This window comes from Lampetra planeri, chromosome 42 (genome assembly GCF_965212315.1).
Source record: "Lampetra planeri chromosome 42, kcLamPlan1.2.h2, whole genome shotgun sequence".
Taxonomy (NCBI): domain Eukaryota; kingdom Metazoa; phylum Chordata; class Hyperoartia; order Petromyzontiformes; family Petromyzontidae; genus Lampetra; species Lampetra planeri.
Genome location: NC_136148.1, coordinates 6,702,001 through 6,728,774, shown reverse-complemented (window position 1 = coordinate 6,728,774; position 26,774 = coordinate 6,702,001). Strand labels below are relative to the sequence as shown.

General features: G+C 44.9%; 1 protein-coding gene across 1 annotated transcript in view; it reads right to left on the bottom strand.

Moving 5' to 3' along the window:
- Nucleotides 1-24,535, bottom strand: part of LOC144732343 (cytoplasmic dynein 1 light intermediate chain 2-like) — a 38,608-nt gene extending 14,073 nt beyond the window's left edge. Inside the window, exons 1-10 of the mRNA XM_078613822.1 lie at nucleotides 24,361-24,535; nucleotides 24,163-24,236; nucleotides 21,842-21,958; nucleotides 20,024-20,254; nucleotides 8,566-8,747; nucleotides 6,455-6,548; nucleotides 4,847-4,982; nucleotides 3,873-3,984; nucleotides 3,250-3,309; nucleotides 2,337-2,381 (exon numbers count right to left, since the gene is read on the bottom strand). Coding sequence (XP_078469948.1) covers nucleotides 2,337-2,381; nucleotides 3,250-3,309; nucleotides 3,873-3,984; nucleotides 4,847-4,982; nucleotides 6,455-6,548; nucleotides 8,566-8,747; nucleotides 20,024-20,254; nucleotides 21,842-21,958; nucleotides 24,163-24,236; nucleotides 24,361-24,464 — 1,155 coding nt within the window. The 5' untranslated portion in view covers nucleotides 24,465-24,535. The remainder of the gene's footprint in view (nucleotides 1-2,336; nucleotides 2,382-3,249; nucleotides 3,310-3,872; nucleotides 3,985-4,846; nucleotides 4,983-6,454; nucleotides 6,549-8,565; nucleotides 8,748-20,023; nucleotides 20,255-21,841; nucleotides 21,959-24,162; nucleotides 24,237-24,360) is intronic.
- Nucleotides 24,536-26,774: the final 2,239 nt, after the last annotated feature.

Here is a 26,774-nt window from a genome sequence, read left to right as displayed (position 1 = left end):
TCTAAATTGTCATTATTATAATAACAAACCTATTAGTTTTAATAGGCCAGTCAATCCATCTTATTTATCTCCCAGGAAACAGACATGGAGGTACAGGGGTTCATTGGAAATAAGAGCTCTCTCCGAAAGTGGCCAGTCTAATGCAGTTACAGATCAATACATTGATCCATCACGGTGGAAATGATGAATGTGAGACAACAACGAGCGCTAAAACACTTAGGCCCGTATTTTTAGTCACGGCTGGTCTCTGGTTTGGCTCTGGCTCAAGTAAGTCGTCTCAAAGCCATGCGGAACTGGAGCCGGTTCTGAGCTCGGTCTCAGCCATGCTCAGGATTTCCATGAGCCGGGTCCGAGCCATGCTCCGACTGCGACACTCTCTCCCCCCCACATCTCTCTCCCCCCCATCTCTCTCCCCCCATCTCTCTCCCCCCATCTCTCTCCCCCCCATCTCTCTCCCCCCCATCTCTCTCCCCCCCATCTCTCTCCCCCCCATCTCTCTCTCTCCCCCCCATCTCTCTCTCTCCCCCCCATCTCTCTCTCTCCCCCCCATCTCTCTCTCTCCCCCCCATCTCTCTCTCTCCCCCCCATCTCTCTCTCTCCCCCCCATCTCTCTCTCTCCCCCCCATCTCTCTCTCTCCCCCCCATCTCTCTCTCTCCCCCCCATCTCTCTCTCTCCCCCCCATCTCTCTCTCTCCCCCCCATCTCTCTCTCTCCCCCCCATCTCTCTCTCTCCCCCCCATCTCTCTCTCTCCCCCCCATCTCTCTCTCTCCCCCCCATCTCTCTCTCTCCCCCCCATCTCTCTCTCTCCCCCCCATCTCTCTCTCTCCCCCCCATCTCTCTCTCTCCCCCCCATCTCTCTCTCTCCCCCCCATCTCTCTCTCTCCCCCCCATCTCTCTCTCTCCCCCCCATCTCTCTCTCTCCCCCCCATCTCTCTCTCTCCCCCCCATCTCTCTCTCTCCCCCCCATCTCTCTCTCTCCCCCCCATCTCTCTCTCTCCCCCCCATCTCTCTCTCTCCCCCCCATCTCTCTCTCTCCCCCCCATCTCTCTCTCTCCCCCCCATCTCTCTCTCTCCCCCCCATCTCTCTCTCTCCCCCCCATCTCTCTCTCTCCCCCCCATCTCTCTCTCTCCCCCCCATCTCTCTCTCTCCCCCCCATCTCTCTCTCTCCCCCCCATCTCTCTCTCTCCCCCCCATCTCTCTCTCTCCCCCCCATCTCTCTCTCTCCCCCCCATCTCTCTCTCTCCCCCCCATCTCTCTCTCTCCCCCCCATCTCTCTCTCTCCCCCCCCATCTCTCTCTCTCCCCCCCCATCTCTCTCTCTCCCCCCCATCTCTCTCTCTCCCCCCCATCTCTCTCTCTCCCCCCCATCTCTCTCTCTCCCCCCCATCTCTCTCTCTCCCCCCCATCTCTCTCTCTCCCCCCCATCTCTCTCTCTCCCCCCCATCTCTCTCTCTCCCCCCCATCTCTCTCTCTCCCCCCCATCTCTCTCTCTCCCCCCCATCTCTCTCCCCCCCATCTCTCTCCCCCCCATCTCCCTCCCCCCCATCTCTCTCCCCCCATCTCTCTCCCCCCCATCTCTCTCCCCCCCATCTCTCTCCCCCCCATCTCTCTCCCCCCCATCTCTCTCCCCCCCCCATCTCTCTCCCCCCCCCATCTCTCTCCCCCCCCCCCATCTCTCTCCCCCCCATCTCTCTCCCCCCCATCTCTCTCCCCCCATCTCTCTCCCCCATCTCTACCCCCTCGCTCCCCCCCATTGTCTAACACACTTGGACTGCGCCCCTCACCTTCAGCCCCTCCTCTATCTCGCGCTTTACTTCGACATTAGCATTGGCTGCTCCGCCCATGATGTTTATGGCGCACAGATTTCCTTGCTCCTGGCTCGCAACCCTAGTCCACCGCCCACTCACAAATTTGGAAGCCCTTGTAAGCAGTTGCAATTGGAGGCTTGCCCCCTATATTCTATCCGCCTGCTGAAGACCGCTTGTGTTGCAATCGAAACGTCGTGGGTTTTTTGCTTTTATGTTTAATTACATTTTTCATTTAATTTATATTTTCTATCTACTTGACTTTACCGAAAGAACCAAAGAATATGCGACACTCATGCATCTATGGAAGCAACGGAGCATCTCAAGCCTGAGCTGAATGTGTAACTAGGCCAAATAAGGGCCGAACCATTGCTTAGAATACGACACTTAATGGACTATATTTGTATACTAGGAAAAGAGATGGATTATTTTAGTTTCTTCCGAGCTGTGACAAGATTGGGAGCATTCCAAGTGATTTGGTCATCGGCGATTGTGATTTGTGGATTTAAGAACAAGCGTATTCTCCTTACCATAGGCCGCCCTGCAGGTGAAGCCGGCACCTTGGAAAGAAGTGCCTGTTGAGCAAGAACACAAACAACAGGGCAGAGTTGAATGTATACTCTTAGGTTTTTTCGGTAAAGTCACGTAGGTAAAAAATTTAATAAAAATGTATAAACGTAAAATAAAAATCACGACGTTTCGGAGGCCACACAAGCTTCCGTCTTCAGGTGGAACCGTCACAGCACGATTGCTGTATCAAGTAAGAGAAAAAAAAAAACTCTTTACTTGATACAGCAACCGTGCTGTGATGGTTCCACCTGAAGACGGAAGCTTGTGTTGCCTCCGAAACGTCGTGATTTTTATTTTACGTTTATAAATTTTACTTTTTACCTACGTGACTTTACCGAAAAAACCTAAGAGTATGAATCCTTGCAGTCACGAAAGCTTCAAATCTAAAGTTGAATGTTTATTCCACAGAGAGATGCATCCTTTAATTAAACTGAGAACAGGTCTCTTGTTCAATGGAGACCTTAGTTATGAAAATAGTACAGTGTACAACAAATGCTATGTAGGGTCAAACATCAGCAGCCAGGGTTGAGATATTCATCATCATCATTATTATCAATAGATCTACCTTCTGCTCGAGCCCACCTCTTTTACTTACTAATTTTAATTCAGGTCCACCTTCAATAACTTCCCTACACATACTCTGATTATTGACCACATACTGTATACATACTATCGATAAATTTATGGAACAGACAAATGATTATCAATTTCCGTTATGTCGAGCCTTTACACACTATGTAGACTGTGGGAGATTGGCTGTATACCAGAGCAAAGCGTATCTTGAATTTTAACAGCGCATTCCAGTTACTGTTTGCAAGAGTTGGCCATTTTTTGGCTGAGTAGAAAAAAATGAAACTAAAATAATAAACTCACCTGCTGCTTCATGAGGAATACTTGCTCATCCTCCACCGTTACCTCCTTCTCCTGCACCCACTGCAGAATAAAAAAGCGAAGATACATTGAAGATGGTTCTTCCACACGGTTTCTTGTAATTTCTTCTGTATTGTATCCAAATTGTGCTGTCAGCGTTGTTTCAAAATACAAATAAACTATCTGGAACACTCGCAGTGCAGTGCAACCCTTCGTGTTCGAGAGTGGCCCATGGAAGTGGATATCACAGAGCTACCTCTGAGATACCTGAAAGTGACCTCTGGTTCACATGGCAGAGAGCAGCGCATTTCCATCCCACCCTGCCACCGAGAGTAACATTCAATATTTTAAATTCTCAGTGCTGGAATTTAACCAACTTAAATGTAGCATCATATTTATCGTGATGGGGTTTTTTGTGTGTGCAGTTATTGGGGACAGGGCTGAGACCAGCAACTCACTACGACTGAGAACCAGATTCAATCACAGGGAGCTGTCTGGATGAGAGACCTCTGAGCGACCCGGCCACCTGGCAACACCGAAGATTAAAATCTGCGCCACATCCCAGCCGTTGAGGCTGTGACGGCGTGCATCTTGCGCCGTCTCAACGGCTCCCAGCGATTGCTTGCCTTGCGCATGGGCGGCTTGACGATGATTTCCTCGTAGCAATCTTCTGGTCGCACCGTCTGGAAGTGCTCGTGCAGGATGGCGATCTTCTTTTCGTTGTCCCAACCCGCCGGGCTGTGAGGGTGAGGAGGGCAGCACACTATTAACGCCCAACACCAACCGTCGCTGCGCTGTCGCCGTGCACAAATTAAATATGTTCATTTTTAGTTATTTACTTACCGCTCCGGTACTTTACACTCCTCTATCGTATGTTTGTACTGTTTGTCAGTGTAACTTTCCGACCCGCCCCGCCCCTATTGGAAATCTGTAAGAAAAGAGCTTCATAACTCATTGGATTTCTCCAAGATAAATAAAGATTCAGATTTGTTCTGATACAATTCTCGGGCATGTGATGATTTGTCGATTAAGATGGATTCCTAGGCTCACCGATTGGTGCCATGCATTATGTTTGTGAGAATTCATTGTAAACGATTCATTAAAATTATTATTTCTGCATTTAGGCAAATGAAGAAAACCAGAATTAATGGAAGAGTCAATACAATTGAGGCAACATAATATAATTATTTAACCTAATCGTGTAAATACATTGAATCATGTGGAGTATTTTGCATGCCTATTAATGCTTTGATGGTACACAGGAAAGGGTGAATTGATGATATATACGAAATCATAATATATTCTCCAAGTGTTCTAATTGTTTTTTCGAGGTCTGCTTTGCAATGCGCACACAGTGATGTTTCCATTGCAAGGATTTATCCAATAAATGTATCAGGATAAAAAGAATGAAAACAGAATTAGCTCACGTACAGTTTCCTGTGGTGCAAATCTCTGCAGCGCACTTGAGAAAGCATTTTGGACATGTCGATTCACAACCTAATGTTAGCCGTGATCTTACTCCTGTGTAAAGCTGCACTGACCTCCCGGGCATTGCTTGCTTTCCACTCCAACGGGGGATAAAACAAAACGAACGACTCACATAAAGACCGAGTCCTTTTCAACCACATGGGCGGTGGTGCGGAAGGGGAAGTCGTAGAGCCTGTGCAGCAGGTATCTGTAGAGCAGATCCACGTTCTTGTCTTCCTTGAGCGATGTGTAAATCAGAGCAGCGCCGTCTGGTTCACGTTAAGGAAACCCAACGCCGTCACGTCCCAAAAACCCGACCGCCCCCCCCCCCCCCGACTTGTCACTCTCAATTTACGATGACGCACAAGCATTTGTTTAATTTCATCATCGTCGTCTGCAGCATCGGCTGACAGTGTCACTCCGCTACTGCCGTCGCCATCACTCAAGGTCCAGTGCTGCTCTCGTCCATCTCACTCCTCTGAACTGATCTCATCGCTCGAATCTCCACGGTGACTGCTCTCCTCTGTTTCATGTCACTGCACAATATACCGTATCAAGTTAAAATAATGATAGGATAATAGGGGCACAGCTTGCAATCACCATTAATTCCCCATTACCATCCCTCATTTTAGAGCTGTGCAGACCCTTACCCAATGGAATAAAAATGCAATGCATTATTTAGAAGGCAAAGCATTTAATGGACGGATCGAGTCTTTAAAGAGGAAGTATGGCCTAAACAAATGTCAGGACCTTGCCAGACCACATTATTATTATTACTAACAGACCTCTCAAAATGATGAAATAATATGTAATTGGGTTCAAGATAATAATTTGCATGCATCATAAATGACGCCTAAACGCACCACCGATATGAAACTAAAAGCAAAATTTGTTTATTTTACCCATTGAGCCATATAGCTCTTTTCAGAAGTGACCTGGCCACAAATGATATCTCAACGAAGTTGCTTATCGTGTGGAAATGTATAGCAGCCAAATACTAAAAAAACACGTTTTCTAAATGTGGAGGGAAAAACCGGAGGACCCAGAGAAAAATCCACATGACCACAGGGAGAAAGACATGCAAACTCCAGGATCAGAGTCGAATCCACAACCTCCTGTATACCAGGTGAGGTAGTTAACATGTCTTAATGTCCCATCTGTCCCCATAAGACCAACAGGACGGGTGACTTGGCAACGCTGGTAAGTGCAAGTTGGTGGAAGGAGGGGCCAAGGACCCGTTCAGATGAACGCTTGCCACTGGTGCCGGGCATGGCCCGGAAATTGAACTCAGGACATTGGAGAATCACAGCACAATATGCTAACCACTGCACCACCATCACACATCACTCATGGAATTATCCAACACATTCAACCATTGTTCAAACACAGTCCGATTAAAATGTATACTCTTTGGTTTTTTCGGTAAAGTCACGTAGGGAAAAAAAAAAAAATTGCATCACGACGTTTCGGGCGCAACACAAGCGTCCTTCTTCAGGTGGGGACCACTTAGAGAAAGCACACCGCTTAAATTTACCTACGTGACTTTACCGAAACTAAAGAGTATGAATCCTTGCAGTTACGAAAACTTCAAATCTACGATTAAAATTAAAATGAAATATTACATCGCGGCAAATATATATATACACGTGGCTCCAAACCGAGCTTTGTGGGGGGTCGGTCACTTTGTTGGCGCGCTGGGTTGGCCGGGTGAGTGAGATTCGCAGGTGGGACTGAAGGATACACCTCAGGCAGAACCTGCGGATGTGCGACTGCATGAAGTCAAAGTGCTCTTCCCTGTAGTCGTACTCCTTCTCCAGCGAGCTCACCGCGTCGCTCTGCGCCAACGACAAAACAAGAAATATCATCACACAGAGCTGCAAAACGTTTGCATTTTTTTAACATCATCGCATTACGTCTTTTGTAAACAAACTCTGCAGTGGAGGAAATAGCCGTTGTTTCTTCTGAGTGTTTGTCTCCTTCCCAGACAAAAATAAATCCATCATGAATATACACAGCACTTGACAATTCACTGCTGAATGAGGGCCTCCCCATGCTGGTTATTTGACACCATACTTCACCACGCTGGTCAGTGCAGGTTGGTGAAGGCGGGGAGCATAGATGTTGGGAGTATAGTATAGCACAGCAATGGATTCTGCTACTCTGCCCTCTGCTCGCAATATAGTGCTGCAGCCCTATGACAACCTGTTGTATGGTAGTCACCCATCGCGCTAAGCTAACTAGACCAGAGCACTAGCCCTAATCATAACTGCACTAATCAGCCACAAACGGACATGACATTTTACCGAACAAATTGATACCCTAGGTTGGAATCTATGCAGCCACCAGCCACCTGGGTTTAGTCCAAATTTGTAATTGTAGCATGTTGACAGTGCCAGCCTGATAACCAATGTGGACAAATACCCATCTAATCAAATGTGCTGTGTTAATTTGGCCTATTTCAGCATTCGTAATAAAAAAAATCGATTTGATCGACCGATTTACTTTAGGGGATATAAAAGGTGTGCACCTAGTGCAGATAAAGAGGCCAATTGAAGCGACTCCATACTTGGTTATATTCTCAAGCATAGTAAAGTTGATGGTCTCAGTCCAGTCACCACAGAGTACACAAAAAAATCCACCACATTTAATTCAAATCTACATTTACTGCAACTAAATTCCAGCAGTAAGAATAAAAAAAAATATAGGGTCAACTCTCACGTGAAAAAGATTACACTCGTATGTAGAGCAGGTGGAAAAGCGCTGCCTCTTACTGTGTTGAACAAAGGTCACTTGAAGGGATCTCAAGAGGTAGCTCTGTGATATCCACTTCTGCGGGCCATTCTCTAACACGTAGAAGTTGCACTGCTCTGCAAGAGTTCCGAATGGGTCCTTCATATCTTGTCGTGACACCGATAGCATAATTAGGATAAAATCAGGGGAAAAAGTACACAAAGCATTGAAGGGGATAAAAAGCAAACAAAATGCTAAACAAAAAAAACATGCAATTTGCATGTTTTCTGTAAAGCGTCTGTCCTTGGAAAAATGTTGCTCTTGATAATAATTGATAGTATTCTTGGTTCTTTCGGTAAAGTCACATAGAAGGGAATTGTCTTGTTTTATTTATTTTATTTCCCTTCTCCGTGACTTTACCGAAAGAACCAAGAATATGAATCCCTGCAGTCACGAAAGCTTTCAATAGAAAAATAACGGCAGTGCTCGAAGGCCGTGATGAGATCACAGACTGGGACAGTGGCTCTGTACGGGAAGAAGGCAGCAGGGGATGCCAGCGCTGGGCCTTTTAGCGCTGGTTTTTTGTCACCATATTTTGGGCAGCCAATTTTCAATACAGCAGATGTTCCTGCAAGCAACAATACTTTAACCTTACGTTATGTTCACATTGGATCTTGTTTACGATGGTCATCACCCCATATTACAGACAGACGGAGCGACAGATAGGGGGCATAAACGCTTTCCATGTATGTTATGTACGTATGTTGCACTTCGTTCGCACCGTACGTAGCCAACCATGCTTAACGGAGGTGCGCGCAAAGGACAACAAACTAAACACAAAATAATCTTAGTTTGGAAAGCAATGAAGAAACGTACTCTTTGGTTAATTCTAGATTTGAAGTTTTCGTGACTGCAAGGCTCTTTGGTTCTTTCGGTAAAGTCACGTAGGTGAAAAATAATAAAATAAATTAAATCACGACGTTTCGGAAGCAACACAAGCGTCCGTCATCAAGTCACCTACGTGACTTCACCGAAAGAACCAAAGAGTATGAATCATTGCAGTCACGAAAACTTCAGATCGAGAATGAAGAAACGAACAAAATACGACACAAATCCTCACACCTTGGTGCACACGACCACGACGGGGATGCCCAGGTTGTGGGTGAGCGTGTTCTCTCCCAGGGGCAGCGGCTCCGACTCCTCGTCGCCCTCGCCGATGGCCGTGGAGGTGGCGTGCGTGCGGCGCGGCGATGCCAAAGAGCCATCCTCGCCCGGCTCCGTGTAGCTCTGGAAATCGCGCACAACTGTGCACCCGCCACCACCACCCACCACGCACAGCGCACCAGCCACGACACGTTAATAATAATAATAAAGATGTGATTACGATGATGATATAAAGATCTCGGAAGCTAAGCAGGTATGACATCCGTGAGAAAGAGCTTCATAGCTCATCGGATTTCTCCAGTATAAATTAATATTTTTATTCTGAGCCTGGACAGTGCTAATATGGGTGACCACAATGCATAAGACATGTGTCGTAGGCTGCTGCAGAGGGCAGTTGCCAGCAGAGGCAGAACAGCAAAATCCATTGTTGCATTGTACAATGTTTCCCACCTTCAACTCACATTGACCAGCGCAGCGAGGTATTGTTAAGTGGCGAGTGCGCCACGATGTTACCTCGCCAAAATTATATTTTACTCCCGGCAACGGGTAACATTAGTGGTGGGTGACATTTGAACCAGTCCTGGGCTTTCCTGTTATCAACAGGCAATGACCAGCGTGGTCAAGCAAGGTCCTACAACCCCGGTGACCACAGTGTGGAGAGACCTTCATCCATCAGTGGAGTAACAAAGGGATGCAAATTATTATTTGACTTTTCGTGCGTCCTGTCTACTCTGCACGATTCACATTTGGAATAATTTCCTCCTCAAAGAAGCATGGGTAGGTGCTCATCTCCACAGGTGACCGTGCACTTGTGGGGAGAAATTCTACATTCCCTTGCCAAGGGCATGTCCATCCGAGGCACGGAATGATTTTCCGATGAGCACGTTTGGCTACGTGCGGTGCGAAAAAAGTTCAACGTACGTGTATTGAATTACATAAGGATGTATTTTACATGAGGAATCATGACGAATGGTGATAACCTTGCAATCACGAAAGCTTCAAATCTATAACCATGTGGAAGTATTCAACCTAACGTGAATAGACAATGGCTGCTGATGATGAAACGAAGGAGACACGTGGTACAAACAGAGCGCAAGAGACAGTCAATAGAAACTGGAACGTACTGAAAACCAAAGGGTAATTTGGATTGGATTATTGCTTGGGGCGAATCATCACATGCCTAATTAGCAAGAAATGTAAATTGTATTAAATTGACTGGAAAAATAAAAGGGCGAGTTGACGGCTGACCGGGAATTGAACTGGCACACTTCCAATTGCGAGTTGACAGCGCCAATGACAGTGCCACCTTGGCAGACTGTAAATTACGTGAACACATCGTTTACCATGAACATTATCATTCACGTGATATTTTTAGGGTCATGCCAATAAAATTACTAGCCACCTATAGCTGGTTTCGTCTGCTTTTTATTGCCTTTGGCATCACTCTTGAAAATTTATCTGTAAAAATTAATCATCGACGATATGATTTTGTATTTGGATTTAGTGCCATTAAAAATGTTCACAGAAAAAAATGCGATAAGTCTGGGTTTACAAAGATAGGTGAAAATGTTTGGGGAAACAAATTATAACACTGGGTTTTTCGTTTTTTCTCGTTATAATCGATGTATGTGTTTGAGTCCATAAGTGTGTGTCGGTCGATGTCTGTGTGTGTGTCTAAGTCGATGTGTGTGTCTTTTTCGCCCGGGCAACGCCGGGTACTTCCTGCTAGTCTATATATATAAAAAAGGGAAATTTGTGAATATGTGCGTCTGTCTAAAATGTTTAGCGTACTTCCCAACATGCAACAAACTTTAAATTTGGCATGTGGGTAGCTTCCAGACTGTACACAATGCAAAAAGTATAAAAATAGACTTTTGTATTTTGGGGGGGGGGGGGGGCGAAATAATGGATATATTTTACACGGCAAGTGAGCGGTGACGTCGCATCTGTGATGTCACCCGCATGCGGCAGCGTCACGCAGTATGCCTGCTGACGTCACGCATCCCCCCCCCAACCCTCCGCGTAGGCCGTGTATTACTCCAAGACAAGAATCCAAGTCCCGGGCAAAGCCGGGTAGTAAAGCTAGTATTTTATAAGTGCCAAATGTCAGGTTTTGTAGCCAATCTAAAAAGAGAGTAAAATTAACATCACTCAATCACAAATGTCCTTACCAGATAATATTACATTTCCAAGTGTACACTCAAGAAAATGTTTACAGTAACCTAAATCATGCACGCACGTTTAAATGATCTTGGAAAATCATAACATGGTTTTATTTAATCATGTTAATGTACAGACACCTTCTGATGTGCGTACGAGATTACTTAAGAATCAATGCCTATTAAAACATTGTGCACTCAAAAACACATTCAATTACCCGACAGCAGAACTATTGCACCCAAGAGGTGAACAACTACTGAATGAGACATTACAATTCCATCTCCATTGTCTGTCCAGTGAGATTCTATATTGCCGCATGTGCCCGTGTCGGACGTTTATTTTTTTATCTTATCTGCGCGTGTGCATCTCTTAGCTGCGCATTTGTCTTACAGCTGTACATTTGATTCTCGAAGCTGTGCGCGTTCGATCGCATCTGTCCGTGTCCTTTCTTTACTCGACAACTTTCTCATCAACAATCCTGCTGGTCTGAGACCATCAAAGAAACAATTTCAGGAGAGAACCTGTTTGTCCAGGGTGGTGACCTGGGGCTTAAACCCAGACCCCAGGTTTGCTGGCGCAGTGCACCCAACATTGGCGTTTAACATTTAAGAGCAACCCAGCAACAAAGACAATTCATGTAACAAGTTTCCAACCGATCAATCTCCAGACAAATGCATACCAAAATAACATCCTACTCATTCACACATTTGATCTATTTATTATTCGACTCTTTGCCAAGTATATCATCTACACTTTTGCTTAATTTACCGTACAGGGTAGGGAGCCCCTCATCCAGCAGTGGATTGCCAAGAAAGCCGTACATGTACACAAACAAAGCATGGTACCACACTCCTTGGCATTATAAGTCAGGAACCATATAACAAAATCTCCCAAGAGCAGGGGGCCAAAAGGTTGTGAGAAAGCAGTGAAAAATGTATGCATGGATTCACATGCACTGACTGCACTGCTGTGTTTTTCAACTTCGTCATCTCTAGGCCAATGCACTCAGTCTATTATCGCCTATTTCCAAATCACCCTGAATGTGCCCGATCTTGTCAGATCTCGGTAAAAGGCACGAACCGCAACAAGGGAGGGGGAGGGGCGGTACAAAAACTCCGTGGACCGAAGTCCAAACTCAGTGTTCCTGGGTTCTGGGAAGGGGAGAAGGTCGGGGCACACTGCCCCACTCACGCAGCGACTGCGAGCAGCAGGGAACATGGGTAGAGTTTTATACGGGGAAGGGAAGGCAAGGGAAGAGAAACAAAAGTAAAGAGAAAAAGGGGTGGGGGGCTCCTGGTTAGTTCTTCGATGGGAGAGCACGATTGCAAATCAGATGTTATAGGTGTGGGCTGCAATGTGGGCAGGAGATGATCACCTTATTAAGCCGAGTGTCAACCCCTCCCATGTGAAAATATCCTCATTACTTGAGTAATGAGAATATATTTTTTTAAAATTCGGATTCTGTTTCAATCAAAAGCCACAAACACTCATTAATAAAAATGGCCAACCATATCAACCCAGCAGGGCTCTGCTGCATAAAAAAGAAGTCTGGAGGCTCGGTGAGGATTTTTCCGGGTGAGTAAAGGACATTACAGTATTCTCTTTCAATTCCGGGGTTAACCACACCCAGTGCAATAAAAAAACCGCACACGCACACAAGAGAAAAAAGAGACCACGTCTACACAGCTCAATTCACGGCACTGGAACTCGACCAAGCGATGAGCTCACCCTCCAAACGTAGCATAAAAAGAGACAAGACGCAACATGCGCTCCGCCGTCAAGCTCCAGATACACTTCACAGCGCACGTAAATAACGGCGGTCGCAATGTAGTGATCGGAATGGCATTCCAAAACCCAATATCTCCCAGGTGCTGATGTGGTACGCCTACAGTTTACACGGACAAAAATAAAGCTCTGGGATGGGTTACAGGAAGATGGAAATCCTTCACAGACACATACGCTTACACTCTGCTATCCTCATATAAACCCATCTAAACACATTTGTCTCTCTAGTGCTGATGCTTACACAGTTGCTCATTTAAGGCTCCGTTTACCAAGCTGCTATTTGCAGGGCAGCACAGAGAAGTGCAGCAAAATCCACTGTTTTGTACTTTAATGGTCCCATGTCAATGCTCCCCGTCTTCAATAATCAGCAGTGATAAGTGTGGTGAAGTATGCTCCGACAACCCCCATGACCGACACAGCATGGGGAAACCCACATCCAGTACAACGGGCTGCACATGTAAATGTTCTTGGGGAGTGCCTGGATAGTAGTGAATAACTCTTGTATTGATTCATAGGATAACATCCATTCTTAAGCTTGTGATATATATTGAATAATGCGTGGAAGAATCGGTGTGTTTTTATTCCTATATGCTGTAAGTAATTGGTTAACATCACTTCCGAAGCCACTAGAGGCACTAACATTTACCGTAATGTGGAAAACGTAATCAAATCAAAAATCAAATCAAAAACCTGAATCGTGGACACTTAACAAATCAGCATGAATCATTGCAACCATGAAGGAAATGTTGAGATACTGCTTGCAACTCATGGTTATCCATGACCAGGAATTTAACCCAGGTTATCAGGATCGTAGTGTATGGTAATGCACTCATGCTTCAAATATACAAAGACCGTTACAGACTATTAGGGCGAGTGTTGTTAGAGAGCACCTATTAACAAGAGGGTGCTCGGCCGTCTTTGTTTTCCCAATGCTCACATTCAAACATTTCACCAGGCTGAGTTGACCAAGGGGAGGCCCAGGACCAATTCAGACATGACTCACCACTGACTTGAACCAAGAGCAGAAATCAAAATCAAACTAAGGTGTTCATATTCTTTGGGTCTTCTGGTAAAGTCACATAGATAGGTTCAAAGAAAATAACAAAGAACTTTACCGAAAGACCCAAAGAATATGAATTCCTGCAGTCTCGAAAGCTTGAAGTCAGGATTCAAACTCCGATGGCTAGTGCACAACGCCGTGCACTACCAACTGCTAACAACTACGTCAACACTCCAAATACAAACCCATTAACACACCAATGAACCAAGGTTCAGTTGAAAGCTCACGTGCGGTCAGTGCAGTTAATGCCAACGCTCTGGCCCCTGTGTTTAAATCCCTTTATTGGCTCAACTGGCCACGAGGCGCTTTGAGAACATGCAACAATCTACCACGCCTGAAACGATGAATGTAAACTGTTGCCACGGTGCTGAGATGTTAACTGCCTTGCCTAGTCTTGGGTTCGATCCTAACCCTGTTGCCTAAATATTTGGAGTTTGCATGTTCTCCGTGTCACCGTTTGGATTTGTCTCCGGGTCCTCCGGTTTTTGTCTCCACACACAGAATCAATGTGAGTTTGAGTATTTAGCTGCGAAACATGTTCATGTGATAAGCCACTTCGTTGAGATATCATTTGTGGCCAGGTCGCGTCTGAAAAAGAGCTGTATAGCTCAGTGGGCCTTACTTGGTAGAACAAAAAATTGTTTAAAGTTTAGTTGTAGGCTGTCACCAGTGAAAGTAATTGGGCAGTTGCTTCCAGAAAAAAATGTACCAGGCGTAGTGGCGCGAGTGAGGTCAGTGTGAATTGGACGGCACTCATGAGTAGCCAGCCCAGGCATCTGTGGTATGCACATCACATGAGAAGCGATGGCACGCTTCAGAACCTTTATTTTATTCATACTGGAGGAATCCAATCAATTTTAAAGCTCCTTTTCACAGATGTCCAGTCGACGGGATGTTTCCCACACAGTGCACATTGAATAAATGAATCTGCGTAATCACACTTTGTCCGTGTAAAATGTCTCAAATAAAAAAACAGAAGACTGGGGTGAACAGCCGAAAGCAAATCAAGCAGCAATAAGCACGGCCACACCCAACCGGTGACGATTCATTTAATTTGACAAGAGCCAGAGAAAGATAATTTAGCACAGCCCAGTGGGAAGTGCAAACTTTTGCAAATACTGGCAGTGTTCCCTGCACTGCATTATGAGCCCTGCGACCTAAGTACGATTCCTGGCCACAGATAATAAACATCATTGAACCCAGTCTTGGGAAGCCTCCCACCCATCATCCACCCAGCTACCTTCACCGATCCGCACCCTTATCTACATATATATAAAAGGCAAAGTTGTGATTATGTGTGTCTGTTCAAAATGTTTAGCGTACTTCCCGACATGCAACAAACTTGAAATTTGCCATGTGGGTACTTTCCACACTGTACACCATGCAAGAATTATAAAAATACACTTTTAAGTAATTTTTTTTTTTGGGGGGGGGGGAGCTCAATAATGCATCTATTTTTTGCACGGCAAGTGAGCTGTGACGTCAAATCTGTCATGTGACCCGCGCATGTGGAAGCTACGAACCCGGCGACCCGAGTTCGATTCCCGCTCACGGCCACCACCGGTGACGATTATCTGAACCGGTCCTGGGCCTCCCCTAGGTCGACTCAGCCTCAAACGAGTAACTGGTGTGGTGTTTGAACATCGCCACTGGGGAGACAAAGGCGTCCAGGCGTGGTGATTCCAAGTCCGGCTAGTAAAGCTAGTCGTTTCATATTCATAACTCACCTCCCTTGCAATACATCTCAATGCGACAAGTATGGACAAACATCCCCCACAGCTGACACGGTGTGGGGGCATCCTTCAACCAGCAGTGGATTGACAAATGGCTTCAAATTATTGATAATATAATTAGATAACACTCGCACACAGAAAATACTTATTGATACGGTTTGGAAGAGTACCGACTATACTATTACAATATGGATTTAGAGTGTTTAAGAACTGCTTTTTGTGTTTAATTTGTTGTCCTTCCCCCCCACCTCCGATTATCATGGTTGGCCACATATGGTGCGAAACAAGTTCAACATCCATAAACACATTCCTGCAGAGGGAGCTGGTAGGAACGTTGGGTTGCTCGGTCAATGGCCAGGGTCAATGGCGGCGTGGTGTATTCCGCAAATATGGCCGACTGTGAGGGCGGGCACAAGCCGGCATGAGTAGGTTAAACGTTGAGTTATATAAGGGCACCACGGGGTGACCAGCCCCTCCCCACCCAGCCCCACCCCCCACCTAGCCCCACCCTCCCCCTCCCCACCCTCTCTACCCAGCCCCTCCCCACCCAGCCCTCTCCACCCAGCCCCACCCCTCCCAATAATCCCCTGTGGGCTGGTGGAACCAGGTGGTTCCTACCAGTAAAAGTACATAGAGGTTACCGGATCTAAAAAGACACTGTGTACGTAGGGGAGGCATGTGGCTGAAGGGGACTTGGAAGTGAGTGGGGATTTTTTTGGTTAAAATCATTTATACCACGGTGGGTGTACGGCGGTTGGGCAGAGAGGGGAAAGCAGCTGACGGGAGAGTGTGAAGGAAGACACTTCATCGAGAAATTCAGCCACAGGCAGAGGAACAGATGAAGACCTTGAGCCAAGACTTGAGCAGTGACTGTGCAATGCAGGCAGCCAGGGGCAGGAAATGCCAGACAACTGGGGCAGTTGCAGACGAGTGCTGCTGCTGCTGTGCAGGGTGTGGCAAATCAGAAACCCCCATAAATCTGTGTGGTAAATTATAGCAAATGTGTGAACTGCACCCCATTTGCTGGGACACACGTCTCAAACTGTTTCACGTAATACGCTTAAACGTCGATCCACATGTCCACATTGATGTTAGGAACGAGCTCGATTCGTATGACATCCCCACGGTTCCTGACTTATGTCGCACGCTGTATTAAGGAGGTCTGTTGAAGAGACAACAAAATGCTGTAGCTGTGAGGGACACTTTCACGGGTATCAAGGTATACTTTTTTATCATTCGATACAAAAGACCTATTTTCCTTATTATAATATGGTCCAATCATAAGCTATATCCAAAACTTGTACCCACTGCCAATCTTATCTATAAACGTCACTTTTTGTCCGTCTGTGTGTTCGCACACTTGCGAAGGATTTGGCTCCCAGGCAACACGCCGTAAGCCCCGTGGTGAGCGAGCGCTATTCCTTTTTCCCATCCCTCAACTTTAAAGTACTTAAATTAGCGATTTAGCGCGATGTTTATTTATTTAATTATTTCTTGCGCTCGCTCGCCCATTCCAACTCACACACCTTCGGTGGGGGTAAGGGGGACATTTTCTTTCGCGTTAAAAATGCAATAAAAATACACAACACGCTCAGGTAAATTCTTCAGTGTGATGTCCTCTCCCCCCCCCCACCCCCGATGCGTGCAGTTACTACTATACTGTCGGTAGATTCTACCACTATAGGCCGTAGATATTACTGCAGAGCGCGTGGGAGGATTGTGGCTGGGGGGGTGAGGGGTAGCAGCCCAGCCCCAGCTTACCAGGTGCCACCTCGGCCGGCTGGGCAATCTAGGTGACGCCAGGGGCTCTGCACGGGACTAGGCCTCACCACGGCAATGTTAAGTACTATTTTCTTGCTTCTTTCGCAATACTCACGTTGATATAAACCTATGATTTAAGTAATCCCCTTGCAAATATTACATTAATAATGTTTGTGTGCAGTCAACTAATATTTATATTCCTTGCTTATTTCGCCAAACTCACTTACATAGAAACCTATTATTTTAATAATCACCTTGCAAATATTACAATATTTTTGTTTGTGTGCTGACAATTAATATTTCCAAATGAGTTTTTTAATTTTTTATATATTTACTATTGTGTCTAAGTCCTTGTGTGCGTGTGAGTCCATGTGTGTCTGTGTGTCAGTCGGTGTGTGTGTTAGTGAATGTGTGTGCATGGTCTGTGTGAGTAGATAACTAATATTTTATAATTTAGTTAGTACATTTTTTTTATATTTATGTCTGTGTCTAAGTCCATGTGTGCATGTGAGTCGATGTGCGTGTCTGCCTCGATGTGTGTGTGTGAGGCAATGTGTCTGTGTGTGTGAGGCAATGTGTCTGTGTGCGAGTCGGTGTGTGTGTGTCGGTGTGTGTGTGTGAGGAAATGTGTCTGTGTGTGTGAGGCAGTGTGTCTGTGTGTGTGAGTCGGTGTGTGTGTGTGAGGCAATGTGTCTGTGTGTGTGAGTCGATGTGTGTGTGTGAGTCGGTGTGTGCGAGGCAATCTGTCTGTGTGTGTGAATCGGTGTGTGGGTCGATGTGTGTGTGTAAGTCCATGTGTGTGTGGGAGTCCATATGTGTGCGGGAGTCCATTAGTGTGTGTGTAAGTCGATGTGTGTAAGTCGATGTGTGTGTGTGTAAGTCGATGTGTGTGTCTGTCTTTTTCACCTGGGCAACACCGGGTACTTCCCGCTAGTAAGGTTATAAATACCTGGTCACACAACAAACCTACCGTATAATAAGATGCACCCCCCACTTTTGCTTTACACAATACAGAGGAAAAAAGTGTCTTATAATCCGGATAATACCGCAGTTGTGTGGCATCTTATAGAGCCTTTTCCTGATATTATTCCAGACTCACTGTAATAGTTTCCATGATAAGATTTCATATTACGTTTTCAATCAAGAGGAAGGTTCACGTTAAAGTGATGTAATATCAACGAAAGGATAAATATAAATGATCTAACAGCCGAAATGCCACATGAGATTATAAAGGAAAGACTGGATATGCATTCCAACGATCAGCCGGAGATGGCTATAGGTGCTTCACGGAGTTAATATCACATCAGGACACCGACTGCTGAGAATCTGGGTTCGCACACAGGCAGCCACGCATAATTAAACCGGGTCAAGTGAATTGGTCTCAGCCCGCTCACCAATGACTGCACCAAAAACACACGCGATTCTAAATTTGGGTTTTCACTTAATTTGGCAAAATTTTGCTCTGAGAATACTTTTTTTATGCTATCAACACTCATAGCAGGGCACATACAAGGTGTGGCCCTAGTTTGTATGTTGAAGTTATTTTGCACCGTACATAGCCACCCATGCTAATCGGGAGTGGGGATAGAGGTCTACTTAAGTAATTTCACAAGTAGTTCTGTGATACCATATTTTGCAGACATTATCCTCTTTCTTAATGTTATGACAGGATTGTGCTTCAGTCCAATTGAACCAGGAATAGATTTTTTTTTAAGTTTGGGGTGGGTAGAAATTAACACAAGCTGCAAGTCAGTCACTTAAGGAAGTGTCCATTGCGTTCAGGATTCAACTGTCAATGCTGGTACACAGCATATTTTTGTTTAAGGAGAAACACTGAATTATTATTGCAACTCTTAAGAAAAAAAATCAGATTGATTAGGGTAAGGCTGGGGAAATTTTTCCTGATAATAATGCAAAATGCACATGTAAACTGAGTAAAAAGAAAACCTTGCAGTGTCAGAAGTTAATGAGCACACAAAAGCTAGAAACACATTTCCCTCTCGTACCCAATTATCGCCGCTAAGATGCTCGCAGTGATGAATAAACATTGCTTGCAGGCCGTTTCACAGCGGCAGGTCTCGTGTAGCCGTGGGGCGTGAGATGCAGTCATGGGCCACACGGCTGTCATTTTCATTCCCTTCGTTTGGTGGTTTTGTTCGTTTTCGTGAATGCGTGTGAAGAGTTCACATTTGTACAGACGGACAAGCGTAAATACGTTCCAATCATGTCACCCAGTAGCTTATCAGCGCTGTCAAATATGCATGCATGTTAACGTCCAATTTTAGTGAGTGATTGTGTTATTGTTGTCTTGGTGTGGTCTGGGAGTGTTGTTTTGCTGCCTTGCCCAAGCATGCATTTAGTGTTCAAAAATCGAAAGGAACCGATGTCCTTTTTCAAAAGCACTTATATATTTTTATGACTCGCTTACCTTTCACATACTTTGCACGCCAATCAGTTTTTGTATTGTTTGTTCTTGTGACTTTCTGACCCGCCGACTAATTTCTTGAGAATTGCTTGATGTGTTTAGTTTGTTGTTCCTCCCCCACACCTCCGATTAGCACGATTGGCGATGTACGATGTAAAACAAGTTCTACATATTCTTGGTTCTTTCGGTAAAGTCACGTAGAAGGGAAATAATAAAATAATACAAATAAAACAATACAATAATTCTCACGACGTTTCGGCCACAACGTGACTTTACCGAAAGAACCAAGAAGATGAATCCCTGCAGTCACGAAAGCTTTAAATCGAAAAAAAAACAAGTTCTACATACATAGAGGAAATCTGTGAAAAAGAGCTTCCCAGCTCATTGGATTGTTGTAGGGTAAATAAAGATTCAGATTCTGACACAGCAAAGCAGAGGTATCGTCGCGTGCGTGCGTGCGCATGCGTGCGTTAGGTTCGTGCGGTGGCTCACGGTTGTGCTCCATGTCGCGCTGCTCCGTGTGTGGGATGGCGAGCGAGTCGAGGTGCTCGCGCATCACCTGGCTCCACTTCTCCAGCGTCTCCATGATGAGCCAGGGCCGCGCCAGGTCGGCTACAAGCAGCACCAGCGAGTCGCGCGCGTTCTCCCGCGTCGCCGCAAACCGCAGCAGCCCCTTGTGGTAGACGTCGCCGTCCAACAGCCACACGTTGCAGCGGGCGTGGTCTGCATCACAGGTAGAAAGGTACTGCCCTTGAGCTGTCTTGCTTATGCCACTGCTGGCAGAAGGGGCCGCAGACCTCCCACACAGGCGTCTTCAACGAAGGTGCCCTATTGACTAACTTTAGTGTAACGCAATTCTACTGCTGCGCAGACAGAGTTGAGGAGGATTCAAGAAACCTGCCCCCTTGTTTTAAGATCAAACCAGACCTCTGGATTGCAAGTTTAGCTCATAAGTGGCAGCAACACCTCATTGTGGATACAATTTTAGAACTCTTACATTGGAAGGCCATGAGAAAGCGATGGCTTTCATCCAGCAGCGGATAAAAAATTATGAATCATAACATAGGTTGCAAAAGCCTGTGTGTTAAATTTAGAACCCACTTCAATAGCATTTGAGGCTATTTCGAGGTAAATAACAGGCAACATAGAGCATCGCTTCCTCATCTTTGTATAGCTATGTATGTTTGAAGCAGTGAGGCATCATCATTGCACAGGGTCCACTGCCTGTGTCTTGTTGCTTTGACTTCCCAGCATGGCGCTGTGAAAGACTTCAGTGTCCATGAAAGAGCACGCATCGGTGATCGTTGCGCGAGTATTTGACTTCAAATTTGGCTCTGCTGAACAGCACAGGCTCATGTGACGCTGCCCCACAGATCCTGCTGTCAAGACTAAACAGCAGAAGGATTTATTTTTTACTGTCAACATAACCATGTGACTCTCAGAGTGGTTTGGACTTTTACAAAAATCATCTCTGCACTGTTTGGGTGTCCAATGGCATACAAATGGTATATTGTACAATGTACTCTGCTTCACTGTGCTGTACAACCCAGTAAGGCAATAACCATTAACGTGACATTATTCAACTTATGAATGCATTCATACATTGCATTGGTCTTGCAAATAATGGTTTACAATCTTGGACAAGAGTAGAATTAAAAAATACTGCAAAAATGTTCTGGAAATGTAAACTCTCATTTGGAATTTTAGTTAACTAAAACGCCAAGTGATTGTCACTATTTAAATAAGATTATTGAAATTTGCATTTCATCGTCAACAAATGCCAGAAATTATAAGCTATACTTGGAATTCACCACCACGTTATGCTATTATATGAATATAGAACCAAAAACAAAGATAGCTCTTGTCTTAAAGGCACACCCAGGCTGTGAATCTAGGCTGGTTGACCTGAGTTTGAAGGTTAATTAAGAAGAAAACAAATTCATAAGCAGTCAAGGGTCCATCATAACAAGCTGGTGTCATAACTGCATTAACATTCCAGTAAAACATATGGCATAAACATTGCAGTGACCTAAATCGTTGCATTATGACGCACTTCGCTCTGAACCAAATCTACTTTTTCGTTAACGAAGATTCGGACTGCGTTGGACAATCTGGGACAGACAGCCTTAGGTTGCCATCAGCAAGATAAACTGTTTTTTTTTGGTCGTCTTCCTTTAATCATTAACCCACAAACAAAGCCTGCTTATGAGCTCTAACCCCATTGTCGTTACATCTGCACAAGAGAAGTACAAGCAGCGGCAATACATTTTTTTTTTACTGTGCGTGACAAATAATTTCCAATCAGCGCACCGTCTCGGTCTTCATCGTGGATGTTCAGGTAGAGGTACTCCAACCCGCGTCCCTTCCTCGCGTCCTCCGCTCCCTGCAGCTTTGCGATGAGCGATGTCTTTCCCGAGCCATCCTCGCCTGGTATTGGACCATCGAACAAGAGGTCAGAGTGAACACTTGTTCACATACGACAACAGCATCCAAATGATACAAACAATTCCCACTGCATTCACTCAACATCAAATAATTCTATGCACTGTTATGTTTTGGAGTTGTGATTAGATTCAAATATTATTTCATTTATGTCAAGTTTTCATCTTATTTTTATTTATCTTCATTGTACCATATTCCTTGTTTGTTCTGCCCATCGCATGTGTATCCTCTTTGATTTTTCCATCTTTTCATTGCGACGGTTCATCTAAAAAGAACTTGAATAAAAAATGGATGAATAATGGAAAACATCAACGCATGCATCGTGAGCATTAGGAATAATAAATGTGATTGTTTTATCCCTAGTATCTGGCGAGCACAGCTGTGAAAGACTGCAGGGCCCATAATGTAACGACCTCAAGTACGACAATAGACACGCAATGGCTTCCTATAAATATAGAGTAGATTGCCGTGTGACTTTGGGCAGCTACAGTGAGGTGTCAAAACTTTCCAGGCCTCTCCTTCCATCCCAACCCATTTCTCAAGGATTCTGCACTCTCTTTGGGAGAGTAAAAAAACTATTGCATGACAATGTGCCCGTGTGGCTAGTGTCATGGTTGTAAATGTATCTCAATGGTTAAGTTTTTCAAGTACTGCAAGTGGTTTGAACAGATGAGTGGTTTTGAGGAGAGTGAAGTCGTTAGCCAAGGCTGAACACATTCTATGCGATGAGCTCATTATAACAATTGTGTCTCAAGTACTAATCGCATACATTTAAACAATTAAAACTGGGTGGATTGATCAAAGTACTGAGGCAATGTTTGTTTTGTCTCTGGATTACTTGACTAATATTTAAACAAAGTTACTTTGGACAGGTCAATACGATGGTGCTACTAGGGTCACGTGGAGTTATGTAACGCAACTGGAACACACCGTTGGCCTCCAAAAAGAAATGTGTGAAAATGTAACGGAGCATAATTATGACTGAACGTCATAATTAAACACTGCCCCCAGTGAGACTTAGTACCGATACATAAACTATTCAAACTGTACCTCCAAAGTATCCATGTATTTAAACAGTGGCCACATGATTTAAAGCTTTCGTGACTGCAGGTATTGATATACTTGGTTCTTTCGGTAAAGTCACGTAGAAGGGAAACAATAAAATAATATAAATGTAAAACAATAAAATTATTATTTTATTGTTTCACTTCTACGTGACTTTACCGAAAGAACCAGGAATATAAGTGGCCACATGCTCAAATGATTGATGGGAACACATCGCCAATTATGTATATTCTAAATGACTATGACGGGAGAACCAGTAGTACCGTCATAAATTAGGAATCTACCACTTGTGCGTAGAGTTTCGAGATACTGTAGTGCTGTAAAGCACCCGATGTGTTGTTTGTTGGGCACATTTCGCTCCACGTGCTTGGGAGCTACTTCCCGAACTGAACCGAGGAACCAAATGATGAATCTCCCAGCGAGTGGAGACAGACGTCAGCTTTCAAACTTAAACTAACGTGCAGAATAAACCAAAAACACAGAGGAGAGAATACAAAAAGTCAAAGTATTTCCCTGCTCAGGTGAATGAACGTGAGGGGTGGTCATCAATTATTTGGCAGCCTTTGGTAGTCGTGGAAATTCCACAATCCCACGATCGATGCTTGTATATTCATAAGTAAAATATTCATAACTGTCATCGTATTCAGACCGATGTTAGGTCATGGCCATCTGATAAACCCTCAGACGATGGCGAAAATTCCACATTACGATGGCGGGTGCCAGTATATCCAGAACAGAAGCAATATTTGTGATTAAACAACTGCATCCCTGCTTAGTTAAGACTCGTGTATGGCGGTGGTCGTCATCATTAACGTGCCCTTGTTTGGGCAGTGAAGTAAATTCCACATTCTCATGGCCGGTGGCCAGTATATCCATTTGACAACAGCATCAAGTGATAACTACGACAACAGCGGTTAACATCGTTTTGAAACTAAAAAGTACATGTGCAGAGATGGAATAGGTTTAATTGCTGCAAGGGCGTATTTTGACATATCCCAACACAATTCAAAGGGAGCCTTACACCCCAACCATCTCAAGCACCCAACACCACCAACCACCTTGCATTCACATGAACACACCACACACGCGCGCGACAAAGACGAGACGAAAGCACTCTCACTCACCGAGAACAAAAATGCTTTTGCCCGTCGGCAATTTTGACCTGGACCTGGTAGACACCTCACTTAAGATGGAGAGCCTAGACGAGACATACACAGACAAGAAGACACGCAACACGGTTAAAGCAGCCGTCACACACAACAACAACACCAACTCGCCCCCATCGCCGCGTCAGTCTCCCGTCAGATCGCTCCGCCACTTGCCACAGGTTCTGTCCTTCGTCTTCGTTGCTGCTGTGGCCATCAAAAGCCGCCGCCTCAGCGTCTTCGTGCCGCCTGCCACCGCCCGCCGCCGTTGACGCCGCCATGTTCGCCTCTCCCCTTCGGCTTGTTGAGCTTGAGCCACCCGGATGACGTCACAACCCGGGTGACGTCATTTTCCGACGAACGTCGCGCGCGTCACCGGTCGCTAACGACGTCAAATTTATCTTCTTGGTTTCTTTCGGTAAAGTCACGTGGATAGAAAGCTAAATTTTTAAATTAAAGATAATGAATGTAAAATAAATGTATTATCTTTAAGAAGCAAGAATATGAAATTTAAAATATAAAAGCAAAAAACCCCGCGACGTTTCGATCATCAGTCAAAACGATGTCAAACTTATAGGTCTAAAGGTGACGTCATTAAGCAGGAAGATGACATCACGGCGACGATTTGGTAGGGCGGGGCGGGGGGACGTCAATCGCTCGATGACAACTCGCGCGCGTTTGGGTTTACGTGACGTCAGTGTGACGTCTGATTTTGTGTCTGGCAGTGATGTGACGTAGTCGATGTCTATTTTTTTGTGTTCGTCGCGGACGTCACGTCTGCGTGACGTCACCTTCCGCCGAGTCGTGACGACAACAACCGCCGTTCGCCACGAAGCGGCGGTGACGTCACCACGGCGCCTGTGCCAGGCTAGGTGCACTTCGAGGCCGCGTGAAGTGTCGACTGCCCGCTTGGCAGGAGGTCACGGAACAGACCCAGGTGCCATGGGTTGACTTGACTGAGATGACAACAACAACAACCACAATCTATAACGGATAATGATGTAGTCGCGATATCTCCATATATATAAAAGGCAAAGTTGTGATTATGTGTGTCTGTTCAAAATGTTTTAGCGTTCTTCCCGACATGCAACAAACTTGAAATTTGCCATGTGGGTACTTTCCAGACTGTACACCATGCAATAATTATTAAAATACACTTTTGTTATTTTTTTGGGGGGGAGGAGCTCAATAATGCATAGCTTTTTTGCACGGCAAGTGAGATGTGACGTCACATCTGTCACGTGACCCGCGCACGTGGAAGCGTACGTATTGTAGTGTAGCAGGTAGCGCGCTACGCTACGAACCCGGTGACACGAGTTCGATTCCTGCTCATGGCCACCTCCGGTGACGATTATTTGAACCGGTCCTGGTCCTCCCCTAGGTTCAAGTTCATTCATTAGGTAGAGCCCTGTGAGCCATTCGGCTCTTGAATCGGGTGCAACCGCAACAAACAAAAAAACAAGAACATGAACAAAAAACATCTTAAAGTTAATATGTGACTAAGTGCAAACAGAAAATCCAAGAAAAGGCCGCAAAATATTGCACAAAAAAACACCGTACACCAACGCTGTGTGCAAAAATCCCAGTGGGATGCAAGTCAAACAACAACAACAACCATAAGACAACTTAGATTAACGCCATCAGTCTAACTCTGTACTACAACAAACAAACATGGCTAAACCAATACACTTTTCGAAATCACCAAAATAAAGCCATGAAAGCAATGAAAAAGCAATCATAGGAACTGTGACGGAATTTTCACAATAAATGGCATAAACATGTACTACCAAAACCTTGAGCCACTCCACAATAGCAGGAGCATCAATAGGAGTATTATAATTTTTCAATGCACCTTTAAGATCAGCACACTAAATCAAACACAGGTCATACTTTGTAGCGATCATCCGGAGCGAAAACATTTTATTTTAGGCCACTGAATAGCACTGGCAGCTAGGGGTGTACAACTCCTCTAAAGCAGTTTTGAGTGAAGATCTCATAGGTAGTGACTCAAGTTTCAATTTATTGGCAACAGCATTCCAGACCCTGGAGGCATCAATAGCAAAGGCCCTTCCTCCAGTATATGTACGGCAATAGGGAATGTTAAGCTGGTAAATGAGTGTAGACCTTAGGCCAAATTTGTTCTTTGAAACAGAGATGAGATCCAGCAGGTAATCTGCGGATTTTTTTGCAAGTACATCATGAATAAATAAGATCTGGTGCACAAGCCGTCGAACATTCCGAGATGTTAAGTTTGACCCAATGTAGAGATCACAGTGGTGAGTCCTATATGGGCAGTTCAATTCAAATCTTAAGGCCGAGTGATACATTGAGTCAAGCTTCTTCAGTACAGTACTTGGGGCTGATTTATACACAATGTCACAGTAATCAAGTAGAGGCAGTATGGTAGCTTTTATCAATTCCAAACGGAACATAGGGGGGAAGCAGTGCTTGTGTCGATATAGAAAACCAATTTTTCTTTTTGTCTTTTTCCCAATATAATCAATGTGATCTTCAAATTTCAGTTTTGAATCCAGGATGACCCCAAGATACTTATAGATCTTGACTTGCTCTATTTGATCATTATTTAAGGA